Here is an 18,115-nt window from a genome sequence, read left to right as displayed (position 1 = left end):
TGTTTGTTTAACGAGAGAATATACTCTTTTAGATACTCAATCGATATATTTGATAATTGATGTGATATTTGATAATTAATATATCCAATGGGTGTTCATTCAATTTCATATATAAATCTCAATTGATCGAAAGTAATGATCATATCATTTGTTCCACATTATCTATTCCGGGATGATTATTCTGATAAAACGATTATCTTGGTCAAATGGTCAGACTCAGGGAGCGGAGGTATTAATATTTTTTTATTTTAGAATGCATTATAATCTTTACTGCACTTTGTTCCTTGAGACGACTCGACATCAGTACAACATAAGGACTTTGATTGTTTATCTCTACGTTGCTTGTTAATACTGTCATTCTTGTTTTTCCGACATAAGGACTTTGATGGGTTCATTCCAAACTGAATTTTGATAAGAAATAACATTTTAAAGGGTTTTTTTAATCATTGTACAACTGGAAAAAAGATCTTTTTCGAAAATATAGAAAAACAAACCCAGAAACCTATTATTTTTCTTAAAATATCGTCCATATACATTCAACAACCATGCAGAATTTAGAGAAAGTCTTATTTTATGACTCTGTCTGCCTCCCATGTATTTGCCATTGAAAGATTACGTATGCAGCAATGTAAGATTATTCATTTGATCATCTTTTTTATTCTCTTTCTCACACATTAATATCTTGGACAGTGTCAGCCTCCCATGACCACGACCAAGTAAACGGCAGCTGCTCCCAACGCGAGGAAGAAGAAAGTGCAAGTGTTCAGTATCCAGATAACTGTGATCTGAGTTGCTGCTTTCGGAGTGCTGACTGTGAGCAAGTTCACGCTGAAGCTGGACAAGAATGCGAAGAACATCAACAGCATGAAGATCTTGTGTTGGAATCCGCTGTCTTTGTCGCCGAACAATCCTGAGAAGACGCTCATCATACCACCAAATGTGATCTGCGTGGTGACGGTAGCAACTTTGGACATGGGTTTGAGCTCAGCTTTATGATCCATGGTGTCAATCTGCGGTAGGAGTCTTCCTCCCTGACAGTGAGGTTTCATGACGAACCAGACGATTACTCCGAGCAACAGCACCGGGGAGAGAGCCAGTGGAAGGTAACTCTCCAGATACGCAGATGCCACAACAGTTGCTGTAACTGCCAATAAGCCGAGTAAAGAGTAGCTCAGAGTTTTCAGGACCTTAGGGAAGAAAACTCTGGCGGTTTGGTTCTGCATTCTCGGTGGCGCGGAGTTCCACATCATAAAAAAGAGTCCCATCATGGCGACGAAGAACATTAGGAGGATGCTGACCTCCATGATTTGGGTAAGGGCTTGTTCTGAAGATTTCTTACTGTAACCTACTAAAGTGGCTACAAGCCCAATGAAAGCAAGGGAGGTGACAGTGGATGAGAGACTTTGGAATTGCTTCAGCTCAGACTTATAGCTTTCGGAACCTGTTGCCCCATGGTCGTCTTCTGTTTGGATCGAGCAGCAGTAGATCAAGCCACTAATCAAGGATGATGGAAATAGAACAGCCAAAAAAATCGAGAGTTTGGGTATGAGATACAGGAAAGTAGCAGCTGTGAGGATCAACAGAGAACAGGAGACGATGATGAGTAGGGTAATTGGAGAGCTAAACTGGCCAGCAAGGACAGCGGGATGCCGATCAGATAGCAAATTGGAGGTGAGAAACATCAGACTTAGCCCACAAAGAAGATCAGAGAAGGTAAGGATGGCACAGATAACAAGGTGCAACCGTTTTACGTTGCCTTTTAATTCTCGGAAGCCAGTAAAAAGTGTCGTCACTGCCGTAATATTGATGGTCACAATAATAAAAGATAACCCCAGAATTTGTTTCATCCAGTTCACATTGCCATGCCGTTCCCAGCTTCGATCGCTTTGACCTTCTTCCATCTTTGTCCATGTCGAGGAAGCAAGAACAGAAAAGGTTAGATGCTTAGAAGAAAAAACGAGAAACGAAAACCGAGAAAACAACAACGTTAAGAGAGAGAGAGAGATAGTGTCTATAGTGTATTGTTATTGTACATATCGCTAGGGTTAGGAAAGAGGAGAACAGTTGATTGCTCTCCTAATTAATAAACTCACCCCCAGCTCCTCCGAAGAGAAGATTAATGCTCATCAAGAAGATGGATAGAGATCATATTACCTGAACCTGTAGACGAAGCTCCAGCTTTCCACCCATCAGATCCTGCAGGGGATGGGAACAGGCCGGATGACTATGAGAGAGAAAGATGACAGCGACGAGTGTAAGTAGGATGTTCTGTCAAAGACAGCGGCTCTCTCGACAGTAGGTTGCTTAGCTACTAAGCTTGTTGCTTGTGAAAGGCATAAGATGTTGGATATTGCGGAACTGAAACCACCGGAACAGAAAGCAGAATTGTTCGGTTCTAATTTCCATCGCTTTTGACCTTCTTTTATCTTTGTTTATGTAAAGGAAGAAAGAACAGAAAGGTAAGAGGGCTGAATGAGAAAAAGGAGAAACAAAAAACGAGAAAACAACAATCATTCTTCTGTACATAAATGTAAGAGAGAGAGAGATAGAGAGAGAGAGAGATCGTCTCTTTAGACTATTATTATTGTACATATCGCTAGGATTAGGAAAGTGTGGGGAAGAACACTGCTGAAAGCTGTAAAAGACATCGTTGCTTCGGATCATAGATTTAAACTGCAGTGGAGATGATGATGATGATGAGAATGAATCGATAGACTGTTTAATTACCATTTCCCATGAGCCCTCAGAGTCATCAACTGCTGATTGCGACCCACTCATGGGAGGAACAGGCATCCCGCTTGATTCCAGGACGCTGCGCTGCAACTCCTGCACAACATAATTATGTATTATTTGATGAGAGAAAAGAATTGAAGAGTTGGGGAAGCGTTGAAGTGAAGAGAAAGGTAGGGAAAGAGAGAGAGAAGCACTACTTGCTACCTCCTGTTTGTTCGAAGTGGAGATCGAGAAGAAGTTGACCTACTGAATGGAGAGAATTCAGAAGAAGAAAAATTAAGGGAGAGGGGGAGAGAACGTACGTTTGCTCTTCTCGTTTGGTTGCAACAGTTAGAAAGAAGAAGACAAAGGAGAAGAAGATGCATTCACCGTTCAGTTTCAACAGCTAGAAGAAGCAACTTAGTTGGAGAAGGAGGAGAACAATTGATTGCTCTCCCAATTAATATACTAAGCCGCAGCTCCTCCGAAGAGAAGAAGATTAATTCTCATCAAGAAGATGGATAGAGATCATATTACCTGAACCTCTACACGGTGCTCCTGCTATCGTTCCGTTGAGTGCCTAGAGGATGGGTCATTTTATAATGGACAAAGATGTGCTTCTAGATGGTCAAAGATTCTAGATGGTCAATGATTACGCAGCAATTCTCAATCCTACTTCTACTTCTGAAGCAAGAAGTGACTGTCGGGCTTAACGTCGGAACCTCTCCGTCAGCGATGACGATGATGACATAAACTCCTAGAGCTGAGAGATCGCTGACATAAACTCCACTTTTCCGATCGGCAGGAGTTTATGTCAGCAGTGGAGTTTAAATAAGGAAAAGTTCTTCTAGAAGCTCCTGTCAACATAAACTCCACTGCTGAGAGCTGAGAGCTGAGAGCTAAGAGCTGAGAGATCGGAAAAGTGGAGTTTATGTCAGCGATGACGATGTTTTCTCGTTTTTTGTTTCTCCTTTTTCTCATTCAGCCATCTTACCTTTCTGTTCTTTCTTCCTTCACATACACAAAGATAAAAGAAGGTCAAAGCGATGTAAATTAGAACCGAACCATTCTGCTTTCTGTTCCGGTGGTTTCAGTTCCGCAGTATCCAACATCTTATGCCTTTCACAAGCAACAAGCTTAGTAGCTAAGCAACCTACTGTCGAGAGAGCCGCCGTCTTTGACAGAACATCCTACTTCACTCGTCGCTGTCATTTTTCTCTCTCATAGTCATCCGGCCTGTTCCCATCCCCTGCAGGATCTGATGGGTGGAAAGCTGGAGCTTCGTCTACAGGTTCAGGTAATATGATCTCTATCCATCTTCTTGATGAGCATTAATCTTCTCTTCGGAGGAGCTGGGGGTGAGTTTATTAATTAGGAGAGCAATCAACTGTTCTCCTCTTTCTCCAAAAAGTCGCTTCCTCCCATGAGTGGATCGCAATCAGCAGTTGATGGCTCATTTAAGGGCTCCTTGGAAATGGTAATTTAACGGTCTATCGATTCATTCTCATCATCGTCATCTCCACTGTAGTTTAAATATATGATCCGAAGCAACGATGTCTTTTACAGCTTTCAGCAGTCGTTCTTCCCCACACTTTCCTAACCCTAGCGATATGTACAATAATAATACACTATAGACACGATCTCTCTCTCTCTCTCTCTCTCTCTCTCTCTCTCTCTCTCTCTCTCTTAACGTTGTTGTTTTCTCGGTTTTCGTTTCTCGTTTTTTTCTTCTAAGCATCTAACCTTTTCTGTTCTTGCTTCCTCGACATGGACAAAGATGGAAGAAGGTCAAATCGATCGAAGCTGCGAACGGCATGGCAATGTGAACTGGATGAAACAAATTCTGGGGTTATCCTTTATTATTGTCACCATCAATATTACGGCAGTGACGACACTTTTTACTGGCTTCCGAGAATTAAAAGGCCACGTAAAACGGTTGCACCTTGTTATCTGTGGCATCCTTACCTTCTCCGATCTTCTTTGTGGGCTAAGTCTTATGTTTCTCACCTCCAATTTGCTATCTGATCGGCATCCCGCTGCCCTTGCTGGCCAGTTTAGCTCTCCAATTACCCTACTCATCATCATCTCCTGTTCTCTGTTGGTCCTCACAGCTGCTAGTTTCCTATATCTCATACCCAAACTCCTGAACTTTTTGGCTGCTCTAGTTCCACCATCCTTGATTATTGGCTTGATCTACTGCTGCTCGATCCAAACAGAAGATGACCATGGTGCAACAGGTTACGAAAACTACAAGTCGGAGCTGAAGCAATTCCAAAGTCTCTCATCCACTGTCACCTCCCTTGCTTTCAATGGGCTTGTAGCTACTTTAGTAGGTTACAGTAAGAAATCTTCAGAACAAGCCCTTAGCCAAATCATGGAGGTCAGCATCCTCCTAATGTTCTTCGTCGCCATGATGGGACTCTTTTTGATGATGTGGAACTCCGCGCCACCGAGGATGTAGAACCAAACTCTGAGCTACTCTTTACTCGGCTTATTGGCAGTGACAGCAACTGTTGTGGCATCTGCGTATCTGGAGAGTTACCTTCCACTGGCTCTCTCCCCGGTGCTGTTGCTCGGAGTAATCGTCTGGTTCGTCATGAAACCTCACTGTCATGGAGGAAGACGCCTACCGCAGATTGACACCATGGATCATAAAGTTGCTCAAACCCATGTCCAAAGTTGCTACCGTCACCACGCAGATCACATTTGGTGGTATGATGAGCGTCTTCTCAGGATTGTTCGGCGACAAAGACAGCGGATTCCAACACAAGATCTTCATGCTGTTGATGTTCTTCGCATTCTTGTCCAGCTTCAGCGTGAACTTGCTCACAGTCAGCACTCCGAAAGCAGCAACTCAGATCACAGTTATCAGGATACTTAACACTTACTTTCTTCTTCCTCGCGTTGGGAGCAGCTGCCGTTTACTTGGTCGTGGTCATGGGAGGCTGACACTGTCCAAGATATTAATGTGTGAGAAAGAGAATAAAAAATATGATTAAAAGAATAATCTTACATTGCTGCATACGTAAACTTTCGATGGCAAATACATGCGAGGCAGAGATCAATTGACCTACTTCCACGGATAATAGAGAAGCAAATTACTACTATAAAAAGAGGGACAATTATAAATATCTTAGAAAGATGTTCATATGCCATAAAACATCCGAAAATACTAAAAAAGAAAAATCCAAACTATAAGTCCAAACTATTTAAATTCAAAAAAGAATAATCTTACATTGCTGCATATGTAAACTTTCGATGGCAAATACATGGGAGGCAGAGATCAATTGACCTACTTCCACGGACAATAGAGAAGCAAATTACTACTATAAAAAGAGGGACAATTACAAATACCTTAGGAAGATGTGCATATGCCATAAAATATCCGAAAATACTAAAAAAGAAAAATCCAAACTATAAGCCCAAACTATTTAATTGAGTGTGGACTTAAACTCAAAGTAAACACTTAGGTTTTTCTTATTGTATGTTTGGCTTCAAAGTCTAGGCCCTTATTTATATGTCCAATAAGAGATAACAAGCTTGATTTTCCCGATGTGGGACTATATGGGACTTCCTAAACTAACATATGATATTTTAAGAAAAATAATAGGTTTCTAAGTTTTTTTTCTATATTTTCGAAAAAGATCTTTTTTCCATTTGTGCAATGATTAAAAAAACCCTTTAAAATGTTATTTCTTATCAAAATTCAGGAATGAACCCATCAAAGTCCTTATGTCTGAAAAACAAGAATGGCAATATTAACGAGCAACATAGAGACAAACAATCAAAGTCCTTATGTTGTACTGATGTCGAGTCATCTAAAATCAAAAAATGTTCATACCTTCGCTCGCCTGAGTTCGACCATTAGACTAAGATAATCGTTTTATCAGAATAATCATCCCGAAATAGATAATGTGGAACAAATGATATGATCATTACTTTGGATCAATTGAGATTTATATATGAAATTCAATTAACACCTATTGGATATATCAATTATCAAATATCACATCAATTATCAAATATATCGACTGAGTATCTAAAAAACTATATTCTCTTATTAAACCAACTATTTAAATAATTCATTATCTAAATTGGCTTTGTAATATATGTTTTGATTTTTAAACAAACTAATGAACACTTATGAGCTATATGTATGCTTGTGGACACTTAGTAGAGATGTTTTGTAAGATAGATATTTAATATAGTAGTTTTAGAAAGTGGGATACGAGATATGTTCATCTTGTCTCTCAATTAAAGTAGGACACGAGGTAAAAGATATAAATATTTTTTATCTTTGAAAAAATTTATCTATCATTCAAATTTTAAATATTTAATAATTTATCTCTTCTTGACATAACAATGAGTACTAATAAGTCAATTCTTTTGTGCTAAAATTGATTGGAGAATATTTAAAGCATAAAAAAATCCAAATTAACAAATACTTAGGCCTCAATTTCATAAAAAATAAAAAATTTGAAGCATATATATTTATAGGAAATATTTTGATAACCAATCTCATCCCTCTAGTTGTCACAGAGGCGAGGACCCAATCATCCTCATAGGGTGTTGGTATGGTGGAAGATATGGTCTATTGATCTCGAGGATGATGGTCCATGGGGGGCCATTTGGGTCGACCCGATCAGCCCTCACATATAGTAATCTACGAGTGATCAATCGGGTCTGTCTCCCCTCGATAGGTCCCCCCAAGAGAAATACTAGAGGAATGACGTTATGGTCATTATAGGCTCGTCGCCCCCCATTGACAAAATGATAGCGGAAACACGTTATAGCCATTATAGGCTTGTCGCTTCGATTGACGGAACATTAGAGGGGGACGTTACGATCATTCCAAGTGATTCTCACGACCAAATATGTATAAAAGTCGACCCTCAACGGTAGTCCAAGGGGTCAGATCTCTTTGCAATTAACCCTTTTACATTACACAACCACCATAAGAGTTAACTTGAGTATCAAAGAGGTTGTGTTGGGAAACACTCCTAGCATTGACCTTTGTGTAGGGACTCATTGACGAGCTAGGATCCACGTTGGCCTGACCTCAAGACCACCTCAAAACAATCAGGGCTATATGAAGACCACCTCGGAACCACCTCATTTGTGTCAAGGATCCCATGAGGGTGCTCCAAACATCCATACTATTGGAAAATCTAGGGTGACATCACATATGTAACTAAAGAACATAAAATAAAAATCTAAGATTTTTTTTAGAAAAGAAGGTTTCATCGTCATGCGAAGATAGGTATGCAAAAACCCATAAAATCAAAAACTATATATATAAGAAAGATGTGTTACATAAGGAGATCGTATATCCATGAAAACCTGTATATATGTGAGAGAGGATGAAGGAAGTCAAATGTCCTACTCTCTAGAGGTGATCCAAATGGCAGGGACCGCTGCTCAAATCTCCTCGCTGTGCGCATCACGCAATCAAGAAGGGGCCGATCCTTCTTGCTATCCACACACCCCAAATAGGGGCTACTAGTTGAGGAGGAGAGGGGAGAGGAGAATAGGAGGTGGCAGCTAAAAGGGTTTAGCCTATGGCCCTTTGGTTCTCTCATATTTGTAGAGTCCCCCTATGAACTTAACCCTAATGGATCCTACTATATTGGGTATTGGATCTCCATCCAACTATCCAAGTCTATTACATTAGTGGATCTCTACCAAATAATATATTATTGGCTCTTATTGGATCTCATATATAAGATCCGATAATTCAAGGATTTATTGGATATCCAATAAGTATGTGACCCTCTAGGCCAAATATCGAGCTAGCCGTGAGTCATACTTATTAGAACTTATTTTAGCTCAGTGAATTATTATCTCCATAATAATTCACTCGACTCATGGATTGCAGAAATACTATATCACTACGTCATAGTCCCTAGATGATATAGGAGAATTCAATTCATTAGACTTATATGGTCTTAGTTATCACGTATATATAGTCCCTTATCCATATAATATCCTAGAGACCGTATACCATTTCTACTCGAGTCTACTCGGGTATAGTGCTAATCGGATTTCTACAATTTCTATTAGGCCCATACGATTTCTACTCGAGTCTCGCTCTAATCGGATTCTCCTAGAGAACTCTTTTTCTCTCAATCTAAATGATCATGACCATGGATTTATCTAAGCAAGAGAACATATGAGATATTTCTCTTATGACACAAAGAGCGGATGATCCTTTATCGATACTCAATAGCCCTCGTAAGGTTGGTTGCCACTCCCGATGCCCGGTTGTGCTAGATTTGGAACTTCCAGACCTATAAATCCAGTATAAAAGAGTGGTGTACTCATATAGGATATCCTTAGTGTCTCAAGTCTAACGATTAGATACACCACTAGGATGACGGAATTGTTGTTTGACAATAAGACATCATCAACCATCCAACATTTCGTAAGTAGATCAATCAGTGAACTCATTCTCCAATGAATACTTGCACTTTATCCCTAGTGTCCCCACACGAGCAGCTATGAGACCAGCCACCTCCATCATATGGATAGGTATATAATACACTATTGTGTCTGGTTATCTCAATGTTCATCTCGAGTAACTTATGACCGAGATTATTTAGGGTCTATGTTTAAAGATGAATCGATCTTATTATTGTGATCTTATCACAATTTGATTCTCATTGCATAAATCCATAAACATCAATATATATATATATATATATATATATATATATATATATATATATATATATATATATATATATCCAATAAGTAATATAAAGTGAGAAAATATCATAATAATAATATGCAAAAAGAATACATATCATATCACATGTGTCATCACTCACGTGATTGAATTGTAGGGCACCTATAACTAGCACTAAAGTTATCTATCTCGACCAAACAGTCCGGTCTATGCTAAAACTATGTATCTTAGCCAAATAGTCCAGTATATGCCCGAGTTATGTATGTCGACTAGATAGTCCAACCTGTGCTCGAATTATGTGTCTCGGTCATACATGTCCAATATGTGCCCGAGTAATGCACTTTGGTCATACATGTCAAGAAGTTCCCCTCCCGACCCCGACTTGTGTGTAGAAACTCGATGACGAAGAAGTAGTAATTCGACAAGGGAGGAAGAGCGCCTCCTTGCTCTACCTCGAACCTATTCTAGAGATAAAGCCTGGACCTAACCTAACGTCGACCACCTTCGTTCAAGCATCCATGTGGGTAACTCTATACAATTAGGATCGGACCAAGCCATATTGATCCATCGATCATAGCATAAGGTGCCCTAACACTTGTGATTTTAGAATGCATTATAATCTTTAGCACGCTAGGTTACACTCGACATCAAGTCATAAGGATAGAAGAAACTAATATTTTAAAGGGTTTTTTTTTGTCTTAATAATTTTTTTGTAATCTCTCCCCACAGCAGCTGCCTTGCATGACCACAGCGAAGTAAACGTAAGCGGCGGCCAACGCGAGGAACAAGAAGGTGCAAGTTGTTCAGTATCCCGATGACTGTGATCTGAGTTGCCGACTGTGAGCAATTTCACGCTGAAGCTGGACAAGAATGCGAAGAACATCAACAACACGAAGATCTTGAGTTGGAATCCAATATCTTTTGTCGCCGAAATAATCGATAGACTGTTCAATTACCATTTCCCATGAGCCCTTAAATGAGTCATCAACTGCTGATTGCGATCCACTCATGGGAGGAAGAGGCATCCGGCTTGGTTCCACGACGCTGCACTGTGTCTCATAGTTCTGCAACTCCAGCACAACAGAGTTCGGTATTATTTGATGACACAAAAGAATGAAAGAGTTGGGAAAGCATTGTAACCAAGAGAAAATTAGGGAACGAGTCATTTGATTTTATAGGATAACTCATCTATTGATTTTATTTGACCCAAATTATTAACTAAAAATAATTAAATTAAAATTAATAATGATACATTCATCTAATATTTATAAATTAATATTAATCTTAATTGGAACGTTACATTTTAACAAAATTCAAATTGACACATTTGATTATAATTAATTTGAGCTAATTTAAATTAATAAAATATAAAATATCTAACTATTTTCGTATCTTTATTAGTTTGTAAATTAATATTAGCGAACAAAATTCAGGTAATTATATTTAGTAATAGTTAATATGGGCTCATCATTTATTAATTAATAATATATGTACAATATAAAACATCTAAATACTAAATTAACACTAATTATGTGGATAAATCCCACGATCATAAATACTTAATATTCCGAAGGCCCGCTGAAAGCATTTATATTGCGATGTAATCCTTTCTTGTTGATGTGGTAATTTGAATTGTGCCCGACCCGTCTTCGTTTGGGGCGAGGGCGACGCGAGATGGGCGGCAAGGGGAAGAAGCCGGAGATCAGCGATCACGTTGTCACCGTTCGCCGGCGCCTGCACCAGGCTCTCTCTCTCGGCATGAAGTAAACCTTCTTTCTCACCTCTCATATTCTTTCCTCCGATTCCTTTTCTTGTGCGCAGTCGTCCCTCGTTTTGTCGCCCGGTTGAGGTCGTGAAGCCCTCTTGGCGCACTGAGATAGAGATAAAAGAACAATGAAATCGAGAGGATTGATGGCTCGCGTCTCGCGGGGACCGGGTCTTGGATTACTTGCTTTGGCTGCCCCGTAGGGCGGTGGATGTATAGGTTGTGTGAATTTTCATGATTCTTGTTTCTTGTTGGGCCGTTTCATTTTTAGGGTTTGGACGTGTAGGTTAGTTCTTTTTAGGGTTTCTTTGAAATTCATCCTCAACGCGTTCCAATTTTAGTATCCTTGTAAATTTAAATTTAGAGTTCCATGTCTTCCTATTCTTATCTTGCGAAGAACTAACTCTTCCTATCGTTGCTGGAGCTAAGGTTTCAGAGTGGACACCTATGATCACCATGAAAGTGAATAATAATGATAATATAACGACTTATATTCTAGCATGTACATGGTGGTGGTGTGTGAATTTTTCATATCCATACTGTATACATAATACTGATATCAAACAACAATCAGAAAGTAAAGATCTTGTGAACCAATATACCTTGCAAAAGAAAATAGAATTATTTACATTTTAGTTAATAATTTGGGTCAAATAAAATCAATAGATGAGTTATCCTATAAAATCAAATGACTCGTTCCCTAATTTTCTCTTGGTTACAATGCTTTCCCAACTCTTTCATTCTTTTGTGTCATCAAATAATACCGAACTCTGTTGTGCTGGAGTTGCAGAACTATGAGACACAGTGCAGCGTCGTGGAACCAAGCCGGATGCCTCTTCCTCCCATGAGTGGATCGCAATCAGCAGTTGATGACTCATTTAAGGGCTCATGGGAAATGGTAATTGAACAGTCTATCGATTATTTCGGCGACAAAAGATATTGGATTCCAACTCAAGATCTTCGTGTTGTTGATGTTCTTCGCATTCTTGTCCAGCTTCAGCGTGAAATTGCTCACAGTCGGCAACTCAGATCACAGTCATCGGGATACTGAACAACTTGCACCTTCTTGTTCCTCGCGTTGGCCGCCGCTTACGTTTACTTCGCTGTGGTCATGCAAGGCAGCTGCTGTGGGGAGAGATTACAAAAAAATTATTAAGACAAAAAAAAACCCTTTAAAATATTAGTTTCTTCTATCCTTATGACTTGATGTCGAGTGTAACCTAGCGTGCTAAAGATTATAATGCATTCTAAAATCACAAGTGTTAGGGCACCTTATGCTATGATCGATGGATCAATATGGCTTGGTCCGATCCTAATTGTATAGAGTTACCCACATGGATGCTTGAACGAAGGTGGTCGACGTTAGGTTAGGTCCAGGCTTTATCTCTAGAATAGGTTCGAGGTAGAGCAAGGAGGCGCTCTTCCTCCCTTGTCGAATTACTACTTCTTCGTCATCGAGTTTCTACACACAAGTCGGGGTCGGGAGGGGAACTTCTTGACATGTATGACCAAAGTGCATTACTCGGGCACATATTGGACATGTATGACCGAGACACATAATTCGAGCACAGGTTGGACTATCTAGTCGACATACATAACTCGGGCATATACTGGACTATTTGGCTAAGATACATAGTTTTAGCATAGACCGGACTGTTTGGTCGAGATAGATAACTTTAGTGCTAGTTATAGGTGCCCTACAATTCAATCACGTGAGTGATGACACATGTGATATGATATGTATTCTTTTTGCATATTATTATTATGATATTTTCTCACTTTATATTACTTATTGGATATATATATATATATATATATATATATATATATATATATATATATTGATGTTTATGGATTTATGCAATGAGAATCAAATTGTGATAAGATCACAATAATAAGATCGATTCATCTTTAAACATAGACCCTAAATAATCTCGGTCATAAGTTACTCGAGATGAACATTGAGATAACCAGACACAATAGTGTATTATATACCTATCCATATGATGGAGGTGGCTGGTCTCATAGCTGCTCGTGTGGGGACACTAGGGATAAAGTGCAAGTATTCATTGGAGAATGAGTTCACTGATTGATCTACTTACGAAATGTTGGATGGTTGATGATGTCTTATTGTCAAACAACAATTCCGTCATCCTAGTGGTGTATCTAATCGTTAGACTTGAGACACTAAGGATATCCTATATGAGTACACCACTCTTTTATACTGGATTTATAGGTCTGGAAGTTCCAAATCTAGCACAACCGGGCATCGGGAGTGGCAACCAACCTTACGAGGGCTATTGAGTATCGATAAAGGATCATCCGCTCTTTGTGTCATAAGAGAAATATCTCATATGTTCTCTTGCTTAGATAAATCCATGGTCATGATCATTTAGATTGAGAGAAAAAGAGTTCTCTAGGAGAATCCGATTAGAGCGAGACTCGAGTAGAAATCGTATGGGCCTAATAGAAATTGTAGAAATCCGATTAGCACTATACCCGAGTAGACTCGAGTAGAAATGGTATACGGTCTCTAGGATATTATATGGATAAGGGACTATATATACGTGATAACTAAGACCATATAAGTCTAATGAATTGAATTCTCCTATATCATCTAGGGACTATGACGTAGTGATATAGTATTTCTGCAATCCATGAGTCGAGTGAATTATTATGGAGATAATAATTCACTGAGCTAAAATAAGTTCTAATAAGTATGACTCACGGCTAGCTCGATATTTGGCCTAGAGGGTCACATACTTATTGGATATCCAATAAATCCTTGAATTATCGGATCTTATATATGAGATCCAATAAGAGCCAATAATATATTATTTGGTAGAGATCCACTAATGTAATAGACTTGGATAGTTGGATGGAGATCCAATACCCAATATAGTAGGATCCATTAGGGTTAAGTTCATAGGGGGACTCTACAAATATGAGAGAACCAAAGGGCCATAGGCTAAACCCTTTTAGCTGCCACCTCCTATTCTCCTCTCCCCTCTCCTCCTCAACTAGTAGCCCCTATTTGGGGTGTGTGGATAGCAAGAAGGATCGGCCCCTTCTTGATTGCGTGATGCGCACAGCGAGGAGATTTGAGCAGCGGTCCCTGCCATTTGGATCACCTCTAGAGAGTAGGACATTTGACTTCCTTCATCCTCTCTCACATATATACAGGTTTTCATGGATATACGATCTCCTTATGTAACACATCTTTCTTATATATATAGTTTTTGATTTTATGGGTTTTTGCATACCTATCTTCGCATGACGATGAAACCTTCTTTTCTAAAAAAAATCTTAGATTTTTATTTTATGTTCTTTAGTTACATATGTGATGTCACCCTAGATTTTCCAATAGTATGGATGTTTGGAGCACCCTCATGGGATCCTTGACACAAATGAGGTGGTTCCGAGGTGGTCTTCATATAGCCCTGATTGTTTTGAGGTGGTCTTGAGGTCAGGCCAACGTGGATCCTAGCTCGTCAATGAGTCCCTACACAAAGGTCAATGCTAGGAGTGTTTCCCAACACAACCTCTTTGATACTCAAGTTAACTCTTATGGTGGTTGTGTAATGTAAAAGGGTTAATTGCAAAGAGATCTGACCCCTTGGACTACCGTTGAGGGTCGACTTTTATACATATTTGGTCGTGAGAATCACTTGGAATGATCGTAACGTCCCCCTCTAATGTTCCGTCAATCGAAGCGACAAGCCTATAATGGCTATAACGTGTTTCCGCTATCATTTTGTCAATGGGGGGCGACGAGCCTATAATGACCATAACGTCATTCCTCTAGTATTTCTCTTGGGGGGACCTATCGAGGGGAGACAGACCCGATTGATCACTCGTAGATTACTATATGTGAGGGCTGATCGGGTCGACCCAAATGGCCCCCCATGGACCATCATCCTCGAGATCAATAGACCATATCTTCCACCATACCAACACCCTATGAGGATGATTGGGTCCTCGCCTCTGTGACAACTAGAGGGATGAGATTGGTTATCAAAATATTTCCTATAAATATATATGCTTCAAATTTTTTATTTTTTATGAAATTGAGGCCTAAGTATTTGTTAATTTGGATTTTTTTATGCTTTAAATATTCTCCAATCAATTTTAGCACAAAAGAATTGACTTATTAGTACTCATTGTTATGTCAAGAAGAGATAAATTATTAAATATTTAAAATTTGAATGATAGATAAATTTTTTCAAAGATAAAAAATATTTATATCTTTTACCTCGTGTCCTACTTTAATTGAGAGACAAGATGAACATATCTCGTATCCCACTTTCTAAAACTACTATATTAAATATCTATCTTACAAAACATCTCTACTAAGTGTCCACAAGCATACATATAGCTCATAAGTGTTCATTAGTTTGTTTAAAAATCAAAACATATATTACAAAGCCAATTTAGATAATGAATTATTTAAATAGTTGGTTTAATAAGAGAATATAGTTTTTTAGATACTCAGTCGATATATTTGATAATTGATGTGATATTTGATAATTGATATATCCAATAGGTGTTAATTGAATTTCATATATAAATCTCAATTGATCCAAAGTAATGATCATATCATTTGTTCCACATTATCTATTTCGGGATGATTATTCTGATAAAACGATTATCTTAGTCTAATGGTCGAACTCAGGCGAGCGAAGGTATGAACATTTTTTGATTTTAGATGACTCGACATCAGTACAACATAAGGACTTTGATTGTTTGTCTCTATGTTGCTCGTTAATATTGCCATTCTTGTTTTTCAGACATAAGGACTTTGATGGGTTCATTCCTGAATTTTGATAAGAAATAACATTTTAAAGGGTTTTTTTAATCATTGCACAAATGGAAAAAAGATCTTTTTCGAAAATATAGAAAAAAAACTTAGAAACCTATTATTTTTCTTAAAATATCATATGTTAGTTTAGGAAGTCCCATATAGTCCCACATCGGGAAAATCAAGCTTGTTATCTCTTATTGGACATATAAATAAGGGCCTAGACTTTGAAGCCAAACATACAATAAGAAAAACCTAAGTGTTTACTTTGAGTTTAAGTCCACACTCAATTAAATAGTTTGGGCTTATAGTTTGGATTTTTCTTTTTTAGTATTTTCGGATATTTTATGGCATATGCACATCTTCCTAAGGTATTTGTAATTGTCCCTCTTTTTATAGTAGTAATTTGCTTCTCTATTGTCCGTGGAAGTAGGTCAATTGATCTCTGCCTCCCATGTATTTGCCATCGAAAGTTTACATATGCAGCAATGTAAGATTATTCTTTTTTGAATTTAAATAGTTTGGACTTATAGTTTGGATTTTTCTTTTTTAGTATTTTCGGATGTTTTATGGCATATGAACATCTTTCTAAGATATTTATAATTGTCCCTCTTTTTATAGTAGTAATTTGCTTCTCTATTATCCGTGGAAGTAGGTCAATTGATCTCTGCCTCGCATGTATTTGCCATCGAAAGTTTACGTATGCAGCAATGTAAGATTATTCTTTTAATCATATTTTTTATTCTCTTTCTCACACATTAATATCTTGGACAGTGTCAGCCTCCCATGACCACGACCAAGTAAACGGCAGCTGCTCCCAACGCGAGGAAGAAGAAAGTAAGTGTTAAGTATCCTGATAACTGTGATCTGAGTTGCTGCTTTCGGAGTGCTGACTGTGAGCAAGTTCACGCTGAAGCTGGACAAGAATGCGAAGAACATCAACAGCATGAAGATCTTGTGTTGGAATCCGCTGTCTTTGTCGCCGAACAATCCTGAGAAGACGCTCATCATACCACCAAATGTGATCTGCGTGGTGACGGTAGCAACTTTGGACATGGGTTTGAGCAACTTTATGATCCATGGTGTCAATCTGCGGTAGGCGTCTTCCTCCATGACAGTGAGGTTTCATGACGAACCAGACGATTACTCCGAGCAACAGCACCGGGGAGAGAGCCAGTGGAAGGTAACTCTCCAGATACGCAGATGCCACAACAGTTGCTGTCACTGCCAATAAGCCGAGTAAAGAGTAGCTCAGAGTTTGGTTCTACATCCTCGGTGGCGCGGAGTTCCACATCATCAAAAAGAGTCCCATCATGGCGACGAAGAACATTAGGAGGATGCTGACCTCCATGATTTGGCTAAGGGCTTGTTCTGAAGATTTCTTACTGTAACCTACTAAAGTAGCTACAAGCCCATTGAAAGCAAGGGAGGTGACAGTGGATGAGAGACTTTGGAATTGCTTCAGCTCCGACTTGTAGTTTTCGTAACCTGTTGCACCATGGTCATCTTCTGTTTGGATCGAGCAGCAGTAGATCAAGCCAATAATCAAGGATGGTGGAACTAGAGCAGCCAAAAAGTTCAGGAGTTTGGGTATGAGATATAGGAAACTAGCAGCTGTGAGGACCAACAGAGAACAGGAGATGATGATGAGTAGGGTAATTGGAGAGCTAAACTGGCCAGCAAGGGCAGCGGGATGCCGATCAGATAGCAAATTGGAGGTGAGAAACATAAGACTTAGCCCACAAAGAAGATCGGAGAAGGTAAGGATGCCACAGATAACAAGGTGCAACCGTTTTACGTGGCCTTTTAATTCTCGGAAGCCAGTAAAAAGTGTCGTCACTGCCGTAATATTGATGGTGACAATAATAAAGGATAACCCCAGAATTTGTTTCATCCAGTTCACATTGCCATGCCGTTCGCAGCTTCGATCGATTTGACCTTCTTCCATCTTTGTCCATGTCGAGGAAGCAAGAACAGAAAAGGTTAGATGCTTAGAAGAAAAAAACGAGAAACGAAAACCGAGAAAACAACAACGTTAAGAGAGAGAGAGAGAGAGAGAGAGAGAGAGAGAGAGAGAGAGAGAGATCGTGTCTATAGTGTATTATTATTGTACATATCGCTAGGGTTAGGAAAGTGTGGGGAAGAACGACTGCTG

The 18,115-nt window shown here is 39.1% G+C and overlaps 1 protein-coding gene across 1 annotated transcript; it reads right to left on the bottom strand.

The window, feature by feature from the left end:
• Positions 1-479: 479 nt before the first annotated feature.
• On the bottom strand, positions 480-3,267 carry LOC135674679 (uncharacterized). Its single transcript, XM_065184758.1, has 4 exons — positions 3,250-3,267; positions 2,728-2,826; positions 2,155-2,196; positions 480-1,901 (listed from the first exon to the last, which is right to left on the bottom strand). Exons 2-4 carry the CDS (start codon positions 2,791-2,793, stop codon positions 693-695), a joined length of 1,317 nt encoding a protein of 438 aa, XP_065040830.1. The 5' UTR covers positions 2,794-2,826; positions 3,250-3,267; the 3' UTR covers positions 480-692.
• Positions 3,268-18,115: the final 14,848 nt, after the last annotated feature.

The sequence above is a fragment of the Musa acuminata genome, chromosome BXJ1-5 (genome assembly GCF_036884655.1).
Source record: "Musa acuminata AAA Group cultivar baxijiao chromosome BXJ1-5, Cavendish_Baxijiao_AAA, whole genome shotgun sequence".
Lineage (NCBI taxonomy): Eukaryota > Viridiplantae > Streptophyta > Magnoliopsida > Zingiberales > Musaceae > Musa > Musa acuminata.
Note: the sequence above shows the minus strand (reverse complement) of the source record. Positions and strands in the feature narration are given on the sequence as shown.

What these genes read in the sequence shown, in the direction of transcription:
- LOC135674679 (XM_065184758.1), bottom strand. Translation starts at nt 2,793, where the DNA reads ATGCCTGTTCCTCCCATGAGTGGGTCGCAATCAGCAGTTGATGACTCT. An exon ending in CTGAGGGCTCATGGGAAATG is followed by an intron (nt 2,197 to 2,727) that starts GTAATTAAACAG and finishes CATCCCCTGCAG; the next exon opens with GATCTGATGGGTGGAAAGCT. An exon ending in AGCTTCGTCTACAGGTTCAG is followed by an intron (nt 1,902 to 2,154) that starts GTAATATGATCT and finishes ACATGGACAAAG; the next exon opens with ATGGAAGAAGGTCAAAGCGA.